The sequence below is a fragment of the Centruroides vittatus genome, unplaced genomic scaffold, assembly GCF_030686945.1.
Source record: "Centruroides vittatus isolate TY-2023 unplaced genomic scaffold, ASM3068694v2 contig_166, whole genome shotgun sequence".
Lineage (NCBI taxonomy): Eukaryota > Metazoa > Arthropoda > Arachnida > Scorpiones > Buthidae > Centruroides > Centruroides vittatus.
This window is the reverse complement of record NW_027121006.1, coordinates 169,674-188,945: the sequence shown is the minus strand read 5'-3', so window position 1 is coordinate 188,945 and position 19,272 is coordinate 169,674. Positions and strand designations below refer to the sequence as shown.

At 33.6% G+C, this 19,272-nt stretch overlaps 1 protein-coding gene across 4 annotated transcripts in view; it reads left to right on the top strand.

The window, feature by feature from the left end:
• The first annotated feature begins 481 nt into the window (after positions 1–481).
• The window catches only part of LOC136968915 (rab effector Noc2-like), a 71,184-nt gene continuing 52,393 nt past the window's right edge, over positions 482–19,272 (top strand). For 2 of the 4 annotated variants that reach the window (XM_067262978.1, XM_067262975.1), the window contains exons 1-6: positions 482–533; positions 1,567–1,682; positions 6,238–6,381; positions 10,991–11,120; positions 17,268–17,354; positions 17,432–17,600. In XM_067262978.1, the coding sequence (XP_067119079.1) occupies positions 1,612–1,682; positions 6,238–6,381; positions 10,991–11,120; positions 17,268–17,354; positions 17,432–17,600 (601 nt within the window). In that variant the 5' untranslated portion in view covers positions 482–533; positions 1,567–1,611. Of the gene's footprint in view, positions 534–796; positions 817–1,509; positions 1,683–6,237; positions 6,382–10,990; positions 11,121–17,267; positions 17,355–17,431; positions 17,601–19,272 lie in introns of those variants that run through there. The other 2 variants (XM_067262977.1, XM_067262976.1) reach the window with 2 other exon arrangements.

Here is a 19,272-nt window from a genome sequence, read left to right as displayed (position 1 = left end):
GTAAGCAAAGGCAGCCGGAGTCGTGCACAAACCCTTTCGAACCGCGTAGCGACGTGTCTTAAGTCTAACATTCAACGACACGTGGGTAGCTCCAATACACTCTTATCTTATACATATTTACACGGCTTTTAACAGAAGTCCGACGAACGATCATCGCTCCCCGGAGTTTACGCGATTCTCATGTTTGATAAGGGGACAAACGGGCGTCCGATATTCGAAGGCCGATGGGCGCACGGATTACGGACTCCAGTCCGTAATCCGTGCGCCCATCGGCCTTTCCCTCGGTCTGATCTTTACCGTTCCGCTTTGCCGCGCTCGGTTGACAAAAGCCGCGTCGTTTCACCTGTCCAGGGTTTCCGTGGCCCATTTTCGCCGGCGTCTATACGATAAACGGCGGACGTAAAAATTTATAATTTATTTTTCTCGGGAGAATTTCTGTCAGCGTGGGCGACTTCTTTCCACCGGTTCCGACGACGTCCGGTAGAGGGCCACCGGCAGAGGTTTCCGACGTTGGGACGGACGTCTATCCCCGGGTAAGCCTGCTTTTTTTTTTATTAAATTGGAGGCAGACGGAGACGGGACTTCCGGCCCGGAAACCGAAACTCCCAACCGTGTCTTTCTCCACCGGGCCGCGGGTTTTGGCCGGCCACGCGGTGCGGCACTCGCGTCTACGCCCGACGGTCGCTCGTTGCTAGGTGCGAGCGACGCGGAAATCGTCGGACCGGAAGTCCTTTTACCGTCCGAGTGCGACGCGCTTCCGCTCGGTCGTCGGTCGGGCCGGACGGAGACCGGAGGAGAAAGGCCGTCCGAATTGCGGTAAAGTAGCGAGTGGAGCGCGGTCGTCCTCCGTTTTGGCCAAGCACGCGTGGAAACGTCGATGGTTTGCTTCGTACTGGTTACTTAAAGCAAAGACGAAAATTCCTGACCGGAGTCCGGCTTGCGGGTTATTCGTTTGCTAGGGAATTTTGCCAAGTGGAAATTACGCCCGGTAAAGAGACGTTCGGTGGCATAAAAATATATAATATGGCTCTCTTGATGACCCGCTTAAGGCCAATCGAAAGGTCCAATAACATTTATTTTTGAAATCAAATAGGTCTAGAATTTAGTACTATAAAATTAGAAACGAATTCCGTTGAAATCCGAGCAAACTAAGTTATTTCTAATTTTGTAAAATTTTGCCGGCGGGCTTTAATTTCTTTTGTTGACTCCGACGTCGAAGAACGGGCGGCCGTTCTTCGAGCCGCCGTATCTCGAGAAAGCGTGCGTTTGGAGTAATACGCCGGTTTGTTTGTTTAGTTTTTAATTGTATCCGAACCGGGTAAAACGTGGCGAAATAACTGGGAGAAAGTTTTTGCTTTTGCCGTTTGATGGTACGACCGTTGTTTTGTTAAGTTTAATACGAACCTCGTTAGTACGGAGTGCCGAGTTTTAAGTCTTTTTGACCGTTTTAATGGGTTTTTACTCTACGAGTATTAGTTGTAATGCATTTATATTTTAAAAGTTATTTCCGATACGTCTTTATATATATTTTGGAAGCGATATATTTATACGCTTTTATATTTTCAGTATGAAGATTAGTAATTTTTGACCCTTTAATCTAAACGAGTGACGATGGTCGACTTTGGAGTGTCGAGAGACAGATGGGTTTGTCCCTCCGACAGGGAGTTAGCACTGAGGGCTAAGTATGTTACGTTTTAAACGTCTAAAGTATAATTTTTTAATTTCGAATAACCGACTTTTTGTTCCGTCGATGCTCTGCAAATTTTCGGCTTTCTTTTCGGCAAAACTTTTTGAGTTTGTTCTTAACCCTTCTTTGGGCTTTTCGGATTTGAATGTAAAAGTTTGGTGCGTGTGTTCCGATTATTCCGATCTTTTTTCCCGACACGTTTGGAACGAAATCGAATTAGATTAAGGCCGACGTAGACGTATTGTCGGTAAATATAAAAAGACGCTTCTATATAAGCCGGAACGGAATGTAAGTTCTAATTAACGAATTTCGTGTTTTATATGTTAAATCTGACGCAAACCTACGAAAAGGGGTAAAGGTTTGTTTAAAGCCGAAGAAAGTATTTCGGGTGTTGTTCGAGTCGGTAAATATGTAATAAATTATGCACGATGCAGGATATTCGTGTTACACGTAAATAAGCTGCACTACTAGCCCACTACTTTTCTATTTTTAAGTGTCGCCTGCATTGTGATTCGCCTTGATCGTGTACTTCCGTGTATTGGAGATGCTGGCGGCATCTTTTTCGTCGACGCATTTCTCGAGGTACTTCGCTTTCCCTTTAGTTGTGGACCTACCCGACTACCTTAGCTTCGTCCCAGTGCACCAAGTTGCCCTCCTCCGTGGCAAAGGCCAATAGCACCGTGTTAATTCCTTCTAGAGATGCCGTATGTGTGTTCTTTAATTCTTGCTCCTAACATTCTAGATATGAATCCCATGTTTTCTGTTACATTGAATCTATTATCTGTAGTTGATATTCTGTATACCTATTATTTTTGTTTCCTCAAATTTTAATTGCTAATTAATATTTCTGAGCAGGTTATATAAGGTTGGGTTTCTTCTGTGTGCCAGTTTGATCTTCCTTTGCTTAGCAATTTATCTGTATATGGCAGAGGTGGGCAAGCAAGAGTTCGGCGGGAACCGAAATGTAGGTTTTGCAAAATGCACGGGAGCCGCAGTTCTGTACTTTCGTGGCGGATAGTACGGTGAGACCAGGAAGTATAGCAGTTTCGGCAAGAGCCTCGTCTAACTCGAAAAGAGCTGCATTTGCCCATGCCCGGTATATGGCATCGAGCTTCTATCTTAACTATTGGTGTAAATCAAGCTTGTTTTTGGATGGTGCTGCTGCAAATTGGTTTGGATGTTGGTGGAGATGTGTTCTTATTAATCAAATAGTCCACCATTTTTTTAGTATAACCATGTATCCTGGCTAGGTGTTTGATGTAATTGAATTCTTTATTTTGTCCTTATATCCATGCAATGAGAATATGTTCTTTTCACAAAGGCATGGAATACAACAAACTTTTATCCAACTGGCTCACATGAATGGGCAGCAATATATAGCATTCATTTGGATTTTTCTTAAGCCTAAAATTTTGGCTCTTCTAGTAACTTAAATCACACAAGGCGCACTTATTGATATAGACTTTATTACTGGATGTGAATATGCATTTTGGGTCTTAATGATCTCTCTTCAGTCCTTATTTTTTATATAGATGTTATTAAATTAAATAATAGTTATAAATTACATCGCACGTGTGTTTACAGAGAAAATTTACAAAAAATTTTTTCTGTTTACATTAGCCAATTATTACATACAAATTGAAATTAAAAATTTGGCAATTAACTGGATATGTCATAAAAATTTTTATACAAAAGATGCTGTATAAAATAAAAGACTGCTCTTTGTATTCTTGTGTATATGTGCAGTCTCATAATTGTACAGATTTATACATTTGTTTATTCCAAACTACTATGGGCAAGAAGCATTTGACAAAACTAATGTTGTCAAAGCGAAACTAAAGATGACTATTAAAAACTCAAAAGTAAAATCTGTTCTAGTTTGGACTAGGCAGAATGTGATGCACTTTTGGTCTTTTGTCAATAAGTGAAATTATTGATTTTCAATATATTTTCTTTCAACTGGATAAAAATAGTCAATAGAAAAAAGCACCTTTAAAAATCCAGCAAATAACTTTACTAATAAAAATGTTTTTGAACGGTTTTACTGATCTTCCTCAGTTAAGATGAAATAGATTGTGAAAAAAAAATGTAAATTTAAAAATAAACATTAAGCAAAATTCTAAAATATAATATATAAATACATAACTGAAATCGTAGTTGTGAATAATAAATAAATAACTACAGAAATAAATTAAACAATAAAAAATAAAAATAGACAAATAAAAGCTCGTAATAAATTAACATTCATAAAAAGACTGCCATGCTGTTGACGTCTCTATCGTTTATGCAACCAGTTTTTTGACGCACTTTAAAAATCTCCAATCTTTCTAGATATCTCGTAGTATTTATATTTGATGTTGGTTTGATGATAGAAGCCTGCTCCCATTGCACTCGAATGTCCCGATGTAGTGCGTAAGTTGCCAGTGTTGTGTTACCGAGGAAGATCGGTAAAACCGTTTGAAAACGTTTTTATTAGTAAAGTTATTTGCCGGATTTTTAAAGGTGTGTTTTTCTTATTGACTATTGATTTTCATTTGATGAAAATCAATAGTGAAAATGAAAATCAATGTATGAGTACGCAGAGACTGAATTTCCAAACTTAACGTGTTTATTTGTATAGAAAATCGTGCTTACATAAATAGAGACACTACAATTACCTGTGGAGGTTTGATAAAAAGTTTGTCTCCAGTGAACTTGTATGATGCGTATGAAGATGAGTGAGTCTTTTCGAATACTCCTAGGTTCTCAACCTCAACTTTCCACAACCTCTCCGTGTCCTTGGGATTTTGGGCTTTTATACGATTTTACCCGAAATCCGGCTTTTTGGTTGGTTCGAACGGCAGTCCCCCGTAACTCTATTGGTCGCTGGTCTGTTGCCGGGGATGCGATTCGGGTCGTGGGTTCGCCGAACACCCCCGTCCGGACCTCGCCCTTTCGAAATCGGGTTGCGCCCTTCTCCGATTGGCGGTCCCGTAAATTTTGGTCTAATGTGTTTTTCTGACTTGGAGAAGGCACGGCTGGGTCCAATCGGTCCAAACTGCCTCCCCCTCCAAAAGAGGGTCCACAAATTCCCACTTTGAACTCTGTGTAAGATGACTGTTGAACTCTCCCTGGCAGTTGATCTCTCCCACCTGCCACAATTTATGATCGGGCACATGTCAATTTGATCTGGAAAAGTGACAATTAAATTGTCTCACACCCCGTTTCTTTACTGCCCCGGTCTTCTTTATGAAATAAATCACCGATTTATGGGCTTTAACTTGACAGCCAGTTTCCCATTGGGGGTGATGTCCCGGCCCCACATAACTCTTAATTTAAAAGTCAGAGAAACCATAGCGTATGCTCATAGTAAATCAATGGCTGTTTTATTTTGTTTATTTGCCATATTATAATGAATGTGAGGGTAAGAGAATTTGTTAAAATTGGTCTGGGGAAGTGAGGGAAAGTCATGGAATTTGAAACAAAAGTTTAGTAGGAACACTGCATGTAAAGCTGCAGGGATTTTTATCTCCTTATCCTTAATAGGGTTTTGACAAAAATGCAAAAAGAAAAAAAAACAAAGTTAATTTTGTATAAGTATATAAAAAACAACGTTTAACAAATTACTTTGCTTTTCGTTTATTCTTCCGTTGTTCGCTACCAGTTGACCAGTCCACATTTCCACAAATACGAAGGCGACCTTTCTTTATAGGCTACTGCCGACGTAACAAAATGTAAAATAGGTAAAACGTCCTCTGGAGCTATTGCCACTTTCCGTAAAAATTACAATTTAGGTAAATAAATTACAATTACAAAATTGTACTTAAGTTACAATTTAGTAATTGTAATTTATTTACCTAAATTGTAATTTTTACGGAAAGTGGCAATAGCTCCAGAGGACGTTTTACCTATTTTACATTTTGTTACGTCGGCAGTAGCCTATAAAGAAAGGTCGCCTTCGTATTTGTGGAAATGTGGACTGGTCAACTGGTAGCGAACGACGGAAGAATAAACGAAAAGCAAAGTAATTTGTTAAACGTTGTTTTTTATATACTTATACAATGTATTACCGTCGGCCATGTGTTATATTTTATATTTTCCTAAAAAAGTTAATTTTGACCCGTTTTACAACGTAGTTTTTAAAAAATTCTTGTTTCATTATTAAATTTTTGCAGAGCCTTGGAAAATTCTTGAGGACAATTGACCTTCATAAAAATTCTACTGGACATAAGAGAAAATTTATTTTTGATTACTCATTACAAGAAATATTTTTACATTTTTCTTCATTCAAATTGAATGAGTATTTCTATAGGAAGTCATAAAATCATTGCTTGACATGCCCAGCATTGAAAACTTGGGGGTTTGTTCCTGAGAATGGGTTTATTCGGTAGAAAAAAATATATATAGCACATAAACAATATAAGTAAGAAGTGTTGAAATTGGAGAGAGTTTTGGATGATGTTCTTTGTTGGTGTAATTTGTAATTTATTCAATGTTATTAATAACATACTTAATAATTCATTGTAATTTGAACTTTTAATTTTGTTAATTTATATTTAATTTTTGAACAGATTGAATACAGGATGGTCCGTGAAGACGAGTATTTTAAACTCGTATGTTAAACCTCAACAAATCAGCGATGTTGAAATTGAAACGGTAATTAAAGTATTGAAGCGAGCAGAATGTATTGAACAAGTAGAGAAAGAAAGAATTGGGTATGAAAAGTGATGTTTTTGTTATTTATTTCACTGGAAAATATGAATAAGTATAATTTTGTAATTAATTCAATGAAAATCTTCAATTACAGAAACAAAAAATTTCTCATATTAGTGTCTTTTTCTACTAATGAAAACTTGATACATATAAACTGTGAAATGACCTCTTTAATACCTTAATTTTCCAGTACAAAACAAAACCGACTAATGTTTTTGATCTAAGACTAAGATCTTTATTCTCTCTTAGATCAAAAACATTAGTCACTTTTGTTTTGTACTGGAAAATTAAGGTATTAAAGGGGTTATTTTACAGTTCTTATTTAAATGTTTCTGCCAAAATAATTACATTTTTAATTAAAAACATAAAGAGAATGCAACTATGCAATCTTACTACAACACCTTAACATTTTGCTGATAGAATTCTTTACTAACAAATGTTTTCAACTTACTGCCATAGGCCATCATCAGGTTTTAAAATAAGTTTAAGTAAATGTTCCATAAATAGAACATTTGGTTTAAATTTTCACATTGCAATATTCTAAATTCAAATTTAAAATTACACGAATTAAATAAATAAATTATGAAAATATAAGGTTAACAAAATACAAATAAAAATAAAATTAAGAAAAATATAAAATAAAAGTTAACAGAGTCTTACATAAAAATAAAGTCAAAGTTGATTTTAGGGGAACACACAACTCAAGGGTTTTTGTTGTAATGTTTTTCTATGATGTATTTCCATATTGAAGATAATGCATTTGCATCCATAGCATTCATGCACTGTTCTTTAATCTTGCTTTTGTTTATCTCTGTTTTCAAATGATTGGAGCATGTACTGGATTAATAATGTTTGCATTATCTCACTTCATAATTGAAAAAGTTGTAATACTATGGCCTTTTTCCACATTGTACTTGTGTTCCTTGCGATGCACCATGATGTTTCTTTTTGTAACCTCAATGTAAAATATTTTGACTCCTAACTGTTGATTTTCATAGGGTATTTTGTATATCCCAGATTTATCGTTTTTCTTTATTTTATCTTTATTATTCCTCAGTAAATTATAAATATTAGGTGCTCATTTCTACATAATTTTTGAGTTTTTGTAAGTTGACAGTAAGTTGAAGTTTTTAAGAGTTTTATTCTATAGTAGATAGTAGTATAGTAGATAGTAGATGAGTCCTTCTATAGTAGATGTTTTGTATCCTAATGTTGCTGCAATTTCTTTAATTCTATTGATTTCTGTTACTGGAATAATACAAAAAAGCTCTTCTAATTGATACTCTGAATGTTGAAAGTTTTATATCTGTAAGGGTCATTAAACAACGATGGGATGTACAGTACAGAGGAGCATAAGTTGGTTTCATATATATACACCAGATTCTGAATAAACCCAATGTATTGAAAGAACAAACATTTTAAACTTTTTCCAAAAGTCATCTTTAGGTTGTAAAGATGAAATACAGATCAAATTGAATATCTAATTCAAAAGTATTCATCTGATACTTAAGGTTGCATGTATGATAGCTGAACAAATAATTAATTAATACAAAAATAATCAAAGGTAAATACAGAAAAGTAAAATACTGACTGCATAAATAATAAATAGTTAATTAATAAACAAGCAATTAATAAATATAGACATAAGCAAAGGTTAATGTAGAAAATATAACACCAATTTCATAAATAACTAATATACACAAAATAAGAAAAAGTAAATACAGAAAATAAAACCAAAATAATTAACCACAAAATTATATAAATCAACACAATAATCAACTTACTTTAACCTTTAACCGCTGCATAATACGATTCACAATTAGAAATCAAACGTTTTCTTAACCCCTTCCAGCTTCTTCCTCGGGAAAAAATGAGATGGATCTTCTAAAACAAATATGAATACAAATTTTTGGACTTAATCGAACAATGTAAATTTTGAATGTCCAGTTTCCTCAGTGTATCCGTTCACGTGCTATGTTTACAAATGTTCTAAATTAACGATTCAAGTGCAAAAATGGATTTTAAATAGCAATTCAGGATTTTTAAATAAAAATGCACAATGTTTGAGATCGTGTAATCATAACTTATGTTTGTGTTCCTGCGGCATCCGTAAATAATTCTGTAATGTTACCTTTCATTGTGTACTATAGACTGCCAAGCCAATAAAAGACATATTTCGTCTCTCAAATTAATGCAGGAGGATGTCTTGTATGCTTTAAAAATTTCAATTGCTTCCAACCATTTGAGGTGGTCAAGTTGCAGGGTGGTGACTATTAGTTTTGCTCCTGTGAAGTCTGATACAATATCAGGATCCGTGGCATAAGTGGAGAGCGATGTGGTACGTCTGTTGTGTTGTATATCCGACTTATGTTCTTTTATCCTGACCTCCATTGACGTTTAGTTGATCCTATATACACCATATTTCTATTAAACCTGTTGTCCCTGATAGGGACCCTATAGATGCCTGGCATTTTGTTTGGTTAGAGGAATCTTTTCCATTGTGTAATAAATCGAAAATAGTGGGGCATCTCCTACATGCAATGTTGACACTATGCATACAGATTTCAAGAAGGAGTTGTAAGTAATGGGTATCCTCTCCTCCTTCAAACTCTGCTTATCGCTCTGATTTACCATTGGAATATTGGAGGTCTCCATTGTCCATTTGTAGCATTCAGAGATTCTTTGTATTAGATTGTAGTACCCATGTGTTTTGGCTATCCCATCTATGCGGTTTAACTCTTCACTGAGTGCTATTTGCATAGATGAATGTGAGTAAGCCCTTTTAAGTAAAGCCCAAAAGGCAGCCATCTTTTACTGAATGGGGTTATGTGAGCCAATTGGTATATAGGTGGATACTGCTGATGATTTACAATAGATCGATGTGATGATGTTAGAGCCCTCAATTCTGATGTCTAATTCCAAGAAATGGACCCTGGTTTGGCTATGTTGCTCTACTTCCAAGCATAGCCCAGAAGGATTATCGTTTATCATGTCAATAAATCGGGTGAGATTGGATGTTGTTCACCAAAAATTAATAATATCATCCACATATCTCTTGTATAGGATGATGCCTTGTAAGAAGCTTGGAAGGGTCCTGCTCTCCAGTTGTCTTATGACTAATTCACGTATGTCCCCAGATACCGCACTACCCATGGGGACTCCTCTCGTTTGTGTGTATACCACCCCATCAAATTGAAATAGCAAACTGTAACATATTAGATGGGCCAATTCCAATATTCGTTGGTGTAGTATATTACTGTCCACTTTTGTAAAGAGGAAATCCATGAGAGCACAGAAACATGGTGGCTGTTCAATAGAGGATTACAATGATCTGAAATCTACCACCGTAATGCAACTAGGGGAGGTGATTTCCTTAAGGTGTTCAAATTAATTCCTCTGGGTTGGAGATGGTAAAAAGGTACCCTTCAAGATGTGGAGTAAGGATGTTATGCATAGCTCTCACCAGTTTATGTGTGGGAGCCTTGGCTTTATCAATGACCGGGTGTAATGCTTGCCCTTGTTTGTAAGTTTTAGCAAAGGCGAACAATTTAGGGACATTGGAAGTATTCATTACCATATTGCCCGTATTTAATTTGCTAGCCAATTTTGTACTGGAGAACCGTTTGACTCTTGCATGTAAAACACAAAAATATTTCGAAAACCTTTAATATGCAGCTAAAACTATCACAAACAATCTAATGTTTTCGGTCAACTTTATCGACCATTCTCAGGATCGAACAAAAACCGTTATTTCAAAAAATTCTATTGCCAAACATAAAATTTAGAACGTTTTTTAAAAAACAAAGTTGCACAATCTCAGTTTGCTCTTTTACACATGTATACCGGCCGCTTTCCACGCCAATGGGACCCTATAGGATTCTCTAAAATTAATACTTTGCTCTTTTTCACTGTATTTACAAATATGCCAAGCCTCCGTATACTTAAGCTGTCTTCTTGCACGTAACTTTCAACCCAGTTATTTTCAACCTCGGTGCATTGAGTTACGTTGAAGTGTTCCCGTAGCCTTTTTTCATAGGTTTCACATTTCATGAGCACCAATAGTCTGGCTTTGTCTGCCCTGACTAATGTAATCTTGTTTTGGCGTAACGAAAGTTAACGTTACAGAATTATTTACGGATGCTGCAGGAACACAAACATAAGTTATGATTATACGATCTCAAACATTGTGCATTTTTATTTAAAAATTCTGAATTGCAATTTAAAATCCATTTTTGCACGTGAATCGTTAATTTAGAACATTTTAAACATAGCATGTGAACGGATACGCTGAGGAAACTGGACATTCAAAATTTACATTGTTCGATTAAGTTCAAAAATTTGTATTCATATTTGCTTTAGGAGATCCATTTCATTTTTTCCTGAGGAAGAAGCTGGAAGGGGTTAAGAAAACGTTTGATTTCTAATTGTGAATCATATTATGCAGCGGTTAAAGGTTCAAGTAAGTTGATTGTTGTAATAATTCATCACCTCAGTCCATGTTAATACTATAATAATAAATTATAAATCAGTAATCGGATTTACAGTTTTTGTAGTTTTGTATTATATAATTAAGGTTATATTTTGTAATACATCAAAATTTTTTCATTTTAGGAGATTAGTAGAACGACTAGAGAACATGAAGAAAAATGCTATTGGAAATGGAGTATCTCAATGCGTTTTGTGTGCTGATAGGTTCGGCTTTCTTGGAGCCTCACCAGTACCGTGCCATGATTGTTGTAAGGTAATATCTTCCCTTTTAATCTTATAAATTAAAGAGAAACTTTGTTTTTCTTCTAAAATAACCTTAATCCTTCCAGTTAATTTCTTTCACGTTTGTTCTAACGTTTTCGGCCCACCCTGGGCCATCTTCAGGAATATAATGAATGAACGTGTAGATTTAGAACATATAAATCGAATACCGTCTGATTCAAATTACTGTGCAACGGTTAAATTTGTTGAAGGAACATTCTCTCGTGCTATGACGATACGGCACGTGAGAAAATCTCGGTGAACATTTACTACATAATTGTTAAAATGAATGCTTTACGACTCAAATATCGTGTGATTTCCCTTCATAGCAGTATTTCCACGCTTGTGAAATGCTAGCCGCATCGTTCATTATATTCCTGAAGATGGCCCAGGGTGGGCCGAAAACGTTAGAACAAACGTGAAAGAAATTAACTGGAAGGATTAAGGTTATTTTAGAAGAAGTACGTTTATCCAGTACGTTTGGTTGATGTGAGTTGAAACTTTGTTAGTTTGTGGATGGTTTTATTTGTGTGAGTTATTTGTGCACACATTTGTGTTTGGATTTGCAGTGTTATTTAATTTCCTTCTTTTCTATTGACTTTTCTGGAAAATTTATCTTTCTTTTTACTTACATACTCTCTTGCAAATTTCTTTCATTATATTTTACAGAAAAGTTTAATGAATAGCTATAGAAGTTTATTTTATCAAATGAATGATGTCACTACCTATGGATTGATTGTCCATCAAAAACACAACATATTCCAAAATACAAGTAACTGAACATGAAGTTAAATCAATTAGTTTGGAAATAGTAAATTTGTAAAGAACTAGATAAGAAATAGTGATCTAAATAATGATGAGAAACTGGATAAAATTGGGTTTGGTGGTGTTACCATTTAATTGATATTTCTTCTTCCTAATACTAGTAATTTAGTTTATCATTTTGATATAAGATGTAGGCAGTGGTGATATTCGAAATAGTTAACAAAGGGTTCGCTAGCAGAAAATTTTTCCCTGACAATCACTGACAAACGAAATGGAAGTTTTTGCTAGAAACAAATACAATACCTTTTCTTGCGATATATCTAATAGGGTTTCTCATTTCCTGGTCTTTTGCTTGTCCCGGGATTCCGGGATAAAAGTGAACTGTTTCCCGGGATCCTGGGAAATCCCGGGACAAAATTAATTATTTTTAAGATATACAAAATATAATGAAATCAAATGATATTATTATTTTTCGTTTTTTAAAGTAATTTAATATGTTCTGCAACCTCCAAAATCATATTAATAATGCCGTGTAAGATATATATTTAAAAATTACCTTTGAATTACGTAGAAATTTTCACAAATAGAAAAAATTTGGCTTTTAAAGTTTGCTGGAAACTGCATACAACAACAAAAAATGACTTTGAATTGAGTTGAAAATTTAAAGAAAAATGAATTTAGATGAAACTTCTAACTTAGAAGGTAATTTTTGATTTTTTAAATAAAATATAATACAAAATATTTAAATTTTTATAAGATTTTAAAAAGCAAAGATGGTCGATACTCCGATCACTCAATCTAATCCTTATTTTAGTAATGAAAAATCTTGCTACCGAGAATGCCTTTTCCGATTCAATTGATGTGATTGGAATCGTGTTTAATGCATTTAAGAGAAGACAAATATTATGTGTTTATCACCTGTATCCCGAAAGATTTCTAGTTTGTTTTTGAGATTGTAGTACTTCTTTTGTTCCCTAGTATTCTTGATTTGTCTACCTCGATTGCTTTAATAGAAACATCATAGCCTGATAATTTGGCAGTTCGTTTGTCTTTAATAATCAGATTATGAAAAAAAACTTCATACTTGCTGACTTCGTACTCGTTTGTATCCTTGCTGAATTTGCACAACTTGGTGTTATGCAGTCATTGAAGCTACTGGGCATAATTAAAAATTAAGACAGCATAAGCACAATTATTCCAGATATTACTGGTAAAGAATTTTGAGAGTCCTGCCACAAATAAGGTACGTATTGATTATTGACCATTTGTGACATGCCACAACGAGCAAAATTTAAAAAAAAACTAATAAGTAGGTTTAAAATTAATAAATACAAATGTATTTTGACAGTTCATGAGTTAATTATACTTTTTATTTGCAAAATTTCCTCAACCTTAACATAAAATAAGAAAAAAGTGAATTTTTAAGAAATTTGCGAGATTTTTTGGGATAAGAAAAATTTCCCGGGATATTTCCTGGGTTAAAAAGACAACCTGGATCCCGAAATTCCATTTGAGAAACCCTAATATCTAATAATCAGTGGTGAATTTGGAACGTAACAAGCCCTGGGCGAAGACCAGGTAACAATAGTATATTAGTGCTTTTTTTTTTAGGCAGAGAAATTTTTCACCTTGAATGGCACTGCTGATAATAGACAGATGTCATCATCTCTCGAAATACAATATCCTTTTTATTTCGCTGTCCATAGCCCGACACGTGTTCCACGGCCATCTTGTATTATCTCGCGCGCGTGAGATTGTGGGATCTCTCTTATGACTGGATCTAGTTTCAACAACTCTCTTGAATTGATCGCGATTAAACCTCGTTTTGGTCGAGATTAAAACAGTCGAGAGAGATCGCATCAAGACATAGTCCCCGACCTTGTTCACAATCTAGATTGAAATGCTCGGTGCGATGGGGTATAAGGCTCTAGTTTAGTAGTATTACAGAGTATAATACATATATTTTAATACATTTAAAAAAAAAAACAAAACCACCGAGAAATGTTCCGTGCGTTTAACAAGGAACTGTAAATTTTAATAACGGGTTCGGCCAAACCTGTGCAAACCCGCTAAATATCACCACTGGATGTAGGGATGCACGAATATTTTGAAAGTACAATATAACAAAAATGTTATATATTTATTTATCTACTTTTAATGTTTCTTTAAAATATAATTATTGTCTCTCAAAATACAACACTTTAAATTGTTTTGCTTCAGACTTCTCTCCTAAGAATTACTTTCTTCATTCTCTGAGAGAGAATTTTTAACCATAATATTTCTTTATTATTAATTTTTCGTTCAGTGGTTGTTTAATTTTAATTAATATTTGGAAACAAAGCTGAAACATTTCAAGAAGGCAAGATGGTCATTGAGAAGACGTTCGTATCACCAGTTCCTTTTTTAGAAAAATTTTATATTTTTTAATTGGAAATTTTTGTGTTTTTAAAGGACTTTTTAGCGTTTTGGCGGCTAGTAGCCTAAAAAGGAAGGTCGGTCGCCGAGATTGTATTGTCTGTCTGGAACACAGAATTAATAAATGGTGGTCCCTACATGGGCGAACTTTGTCTCCAAATATTAATCATAATATTTCTGTAAAAAAAAAGGCAAAGGAGTCAATGCAAACTTACTATATGTAAATAAACAAAATTTATTTTATTAAGAGATGATCAAAACAAAAGATGGCAAAATTTGTTGACACTGTACAGAAGCAAGTACTTTATGTATGTAGCAGGCCTCATATTCATCCTACTTTTCTTATTTTTTCTATTTTTTAGTAGGAATGTAGAAAATAGCATGCTTTTTAAGAAATTGATTCTGTATTATCATTTAAAAACAAAAAATAGGACAATTTTTTTTATTTTAAGTGGTGTAAGATAGGACTTCTAGATAATAATAAAAACACCCTTCTCACTTTTCACAGCAAATTTTATTAAAACAAGCTTACATTTTCAGCTATTTTGAATAGCCTTCCTCAGGTTTAATGTAATTTCGAACGTCGGTTAGAACCTAAGATTTAAAATTTCGAGCTTTGCTCACATTCTTATGATGTCGTGGTATTACAAAAATTTGGGATTCTTAAACTTATACAATTTAAATAAAATAAATATAGAAATAAACATCAAATGAAATTACATCTATATGTTAAATTTAACAAGCCTAGTGGAAAATAAAATTTAACATATACTTGTAATTTCGTTTGATGTTTATTTCTATATTTATTTTATTTTATTTAAATTGTATAAGTTTAAGAATCCCAATTTTTGTAATACTATGACATTATAAGAATGTGAGCAAAGCTCAAAATTTTAAATCTTGTATTCTAATTGATGTTCAAAAGTACAGTAATACCTTGAGTTACGTAACACGTGACTTACGTAAATTCGCAGTTAGTAAAATGTAAGTCTGAAAACTTGGAAAATAATCCGAGTAGAGTAACATGTAATTTTACAAAGAATTGAAGTGTACAATGCCAAAAAAGAAACTTTTTAGGAGAGGTAAAAAAATACTTTTTTGTAATGAATGAATTCATTACTCACTAGGTTACAGATTCTCTGGAATATCAAAATGATGTAAATATAAGTTGTACCGTTTTAAGTGCCAAAAGTCACGACTTGCACTCGGGAGCTTTAAACATTATATTTTCACATAAATTCATCTTCAAAATACAGCAACTTACAGTGTCAATATGTCCACAGTATTCTTTTGTGGCAGAAAACATTGCATTTAGAATCCAATTTTTCAATAAAATGTATTTAGATAAAAATGGCATTTACAATGTTATGGCATTGCACACTTCAATTATTCTTTTTCAAACATTCATTCATTCATTCATTCATTCTTTCTTCTGCATTGTACTGATTTATTAATTTATTGCTCTGCTAATCCTTTACTTTTTGTAAAGGATTAGTAGAGTCTAATTGTAAGCACATACACAAGCATACCGGGCACTCTTTCTCGTAAACAAGATTCTTCTACAGTCCTCGGTGAAGGTCGAGCGCATCAAAAACCAAGCATATCTTCGTTGCTTGTTTTTCTATATGTATTGTTTCATGCCATTAGTGTACAGTAGTTTGCCTGGAATGATTTATTTAATGCATAACCTGTTTACCATTGCTACATTTACATAGTGTTTGTTGTTTATTTACAGACAGTACCATTAAAATGCAGTCGAAACGACAAACCAAATTTGTTGGTAATAAATCAAAAAATCGAAGGTCTGCAATTACTGTAGAAGAAAAATTAAAAATAATTCATATGTATGAAGACATGAAGAAGATAACAACAATGGCTTGGGAAATGAATTGACCTATTTCAACAGTGAATACAATAATGAAGGCAAATAATATATATATACAGTACATGTATAATAATAAATACAGTCTTGAGTTATAAATTACATAGTTATACTTAAGTCATTTACAAATTCAACTTGCGTAACAGGAAGACCTCAACTTTTTTGAAAAATCTTGATGGGTTTTTGAACCACTCGCCACCACTTTCCCTATAATTTAAAAACTGGGAAAGTAAGAGTTTAGCACCCCTTTAAAACAGGACATTGAACCTGTTTGGCTTGTAAAATTCGAATTACATAAAGGTCTTCGGTCCACATTACTTATGTAACTTGTAGTATTACTGTAAATTAAACCTGAGGAAGGCTATTCAAAATAGCTGAAAACATTAATTTGTTTTATTAAAATCTGCTAGAAAAAGTGAGAAAGGTGTTTTTATTATTATGTAATGAGTATATCTTAGTGCAGTTCTGCTTTATATTTAATTAAATTACTGGAATTAAATTACAAAGCAGCCAGTAGATCAATGATCATTAATTACAGGGACATAGAGACAACGTACTCCACTTAGAAGTCTTTTTACACTGTCTTACAGTGTCTTAATGGAGGTTCTTCATTCCCTTCACAGTACAGATAATATTTTATTTGAACTAATACATATACATCATTTATTATGCATGTTGTTGCACCAATACTATCAATGTTCTTTTTATGTATAAATTTTGTTCTAATTATGATTTCCATTTGAATTTACTAAGTTAAAACATGATGATGATCATTTAAAATGGATGGAAATGTTTTTCTGTTAAAGTAGCTGTTACTGTGGATTTTTGGTGTTTGTTTTTTTTTTTTTTTTTTTTTTTTAATAATGTTAAATGATGATCCACAAAGTTGATGATATTGTAGTAAAATAAAATTTATTAAGGTACTATCTTTAAAATTGGAGACTGTTATGTTCAATTAAGAAGTGAAAAATATTCATGAATTGAATAGATTAAGTTAACAAGATGGAACTTTATTTTGATAATAATCAAACTCATAAATTTCATAATTTTACATTTTGCAAAATTGTCTATAAACAGGCTGTTTGTGGTAAATGTGGAGTTGATACAGTAAATGCAGAAAGTGAACCATTGTGGCTGTGTAAAATCTGTGCTGAAACAAGAGAGGTAAATAAATCTTAAAAATATTTATTTTCAATAATAATAATTTCTATAAAATATATTTTTTAAAATTTATGATAAAGATGTGGAAAAAATCTGGAGCTTGGTTTTTGAAAAGATTACCCGAATATATTCTTCCAAAGAAAAAGCTAGAACAGAGCAAATATGGAATGAAGAATATGCCATCAGAAGATTCAAGACTAGCTTCCTCCATACGAAGACCCATTCATTCGTGGTCGTTGGCTAGAGAAGGTAATTTTGAAGCTTGTAGAGAAGTAAATAAGACTATTTTGTATTAAGTTATAATATTATTTTAGATTTACACAATAGCTTTTGTTATACAAACATGTTATTTTATGGGATTTTTTTAGATTATTTATTTAAATAAATGTGGAATTCTTATACAAAATTTAAAATGTCTAAAACTAAGTGTCTTACCTTGTAGCTTTTTAAGTCTTGTCTGTTGTTCGTTTGGTGGACTTTTTAAGACCCCAGATACATTAATTCTGAGATTATTTGATGTATACTGCTCCCGTTTTCTTTTTTCTTTTTATACTCTCCTGAAAATCCTTAAAGTACATTATAATAGATAATAACTGTGCCAAGTAAAAATGAAAGATTGTTACTAGAATAACTGTTGAGGTTGTTTTTGACTGCATCACACCAAGTATATTGCACAGTTATCAACTCAAAATTTTTGGAATATGAAAATCTTCAGAAGATTGAGTAATTGGGTATGCAGTTTTGGTTAAAAAGCATCCCTTTTGTTAATCAGTTCAGTACCCAAATACAAATTTGAGTTGATTCCAGTATATATCTGTTTTCTATTGTATAACAGGTTACAAAATAGCAACGAATTGAACTGTAAAGGAAATTCCAGGATAATCTATAGCAAATTCTAACCTTTTAAATCTTCAAAGGAGATCTTCCTCAGGATTCTTTAAATTTGAATGCGGAAATGGAATGTTTTTAAGAATTATTTAAAAAACGTATAAAAGAGAATTTTTAACTAATTCTCTTAAAAAATTTTTAAAAAATCTACCCAAAATAATTTTTTTAATTCGGCTGTTCCCTTTGGTATAAGGATTGCCAGGCATAAGATACTTATCCTTCCTCTCTGAAATTAATGCAATGGTTGCTCTTTACAGATTTGAATATTTCGAGAGCTTCCAGTGTCTTTATTTGGTTGTCGTGCTTAGATCGTCTTATGATGGAAGCTTGGTCTGTAAAGTACTATTTTTAGTATCTCGGGAAACCGACACTAACTGCGGCCGGTAAAACTTCCGTTAACCTAATGGGTACTTTACGCGGATTCGAGATTAGTTTGCCAGGCCTGGGCTTTTATGCGTGCACCGAAAAAATTAGTAAGAATAACAACAAATATCAAGTCAAAGAAAAAGTTTCAAATATATTTAATTAGTAAATCGAAGTTAACTATGTACAAATGTCTATAATCTAAAACAAAATTTATTAACGAAAATCAACAAGTCAACCCGACAATAAAACTCAGCTACTTAGCTTAACTTAATCTTAATTCCCCTTTGAAAATTCAGCAAATCAAATACTTAAGAACTATGAACAAAATCTCTTACGAACTAAACGTCTATCCGTCACCTCACTATACTAGGAACCTGTTTCCTCAATCCTTTCGCTATCGTCAAATCGAATTCCTCTTTAAACACCTGGAATTGCCTAATTCTCAATCTGGACTTTGCCTCGAATTTTTCACTCGGTAGTACACCTCAATCGGGAATCACCTCGATCGTCTTCGGTTAGCATGCTGGTTTTATGCTGTGAGGCGACGTCGCAATTCAGCTAGGTTACTCCCCTTATTTACATACTTAATTTTCTAACATCAAATTTCTTTCTGGCAGCTTCAATTCTCCGACAAAATCTTATAAACTGTTTACAAAGCATTTAGCAT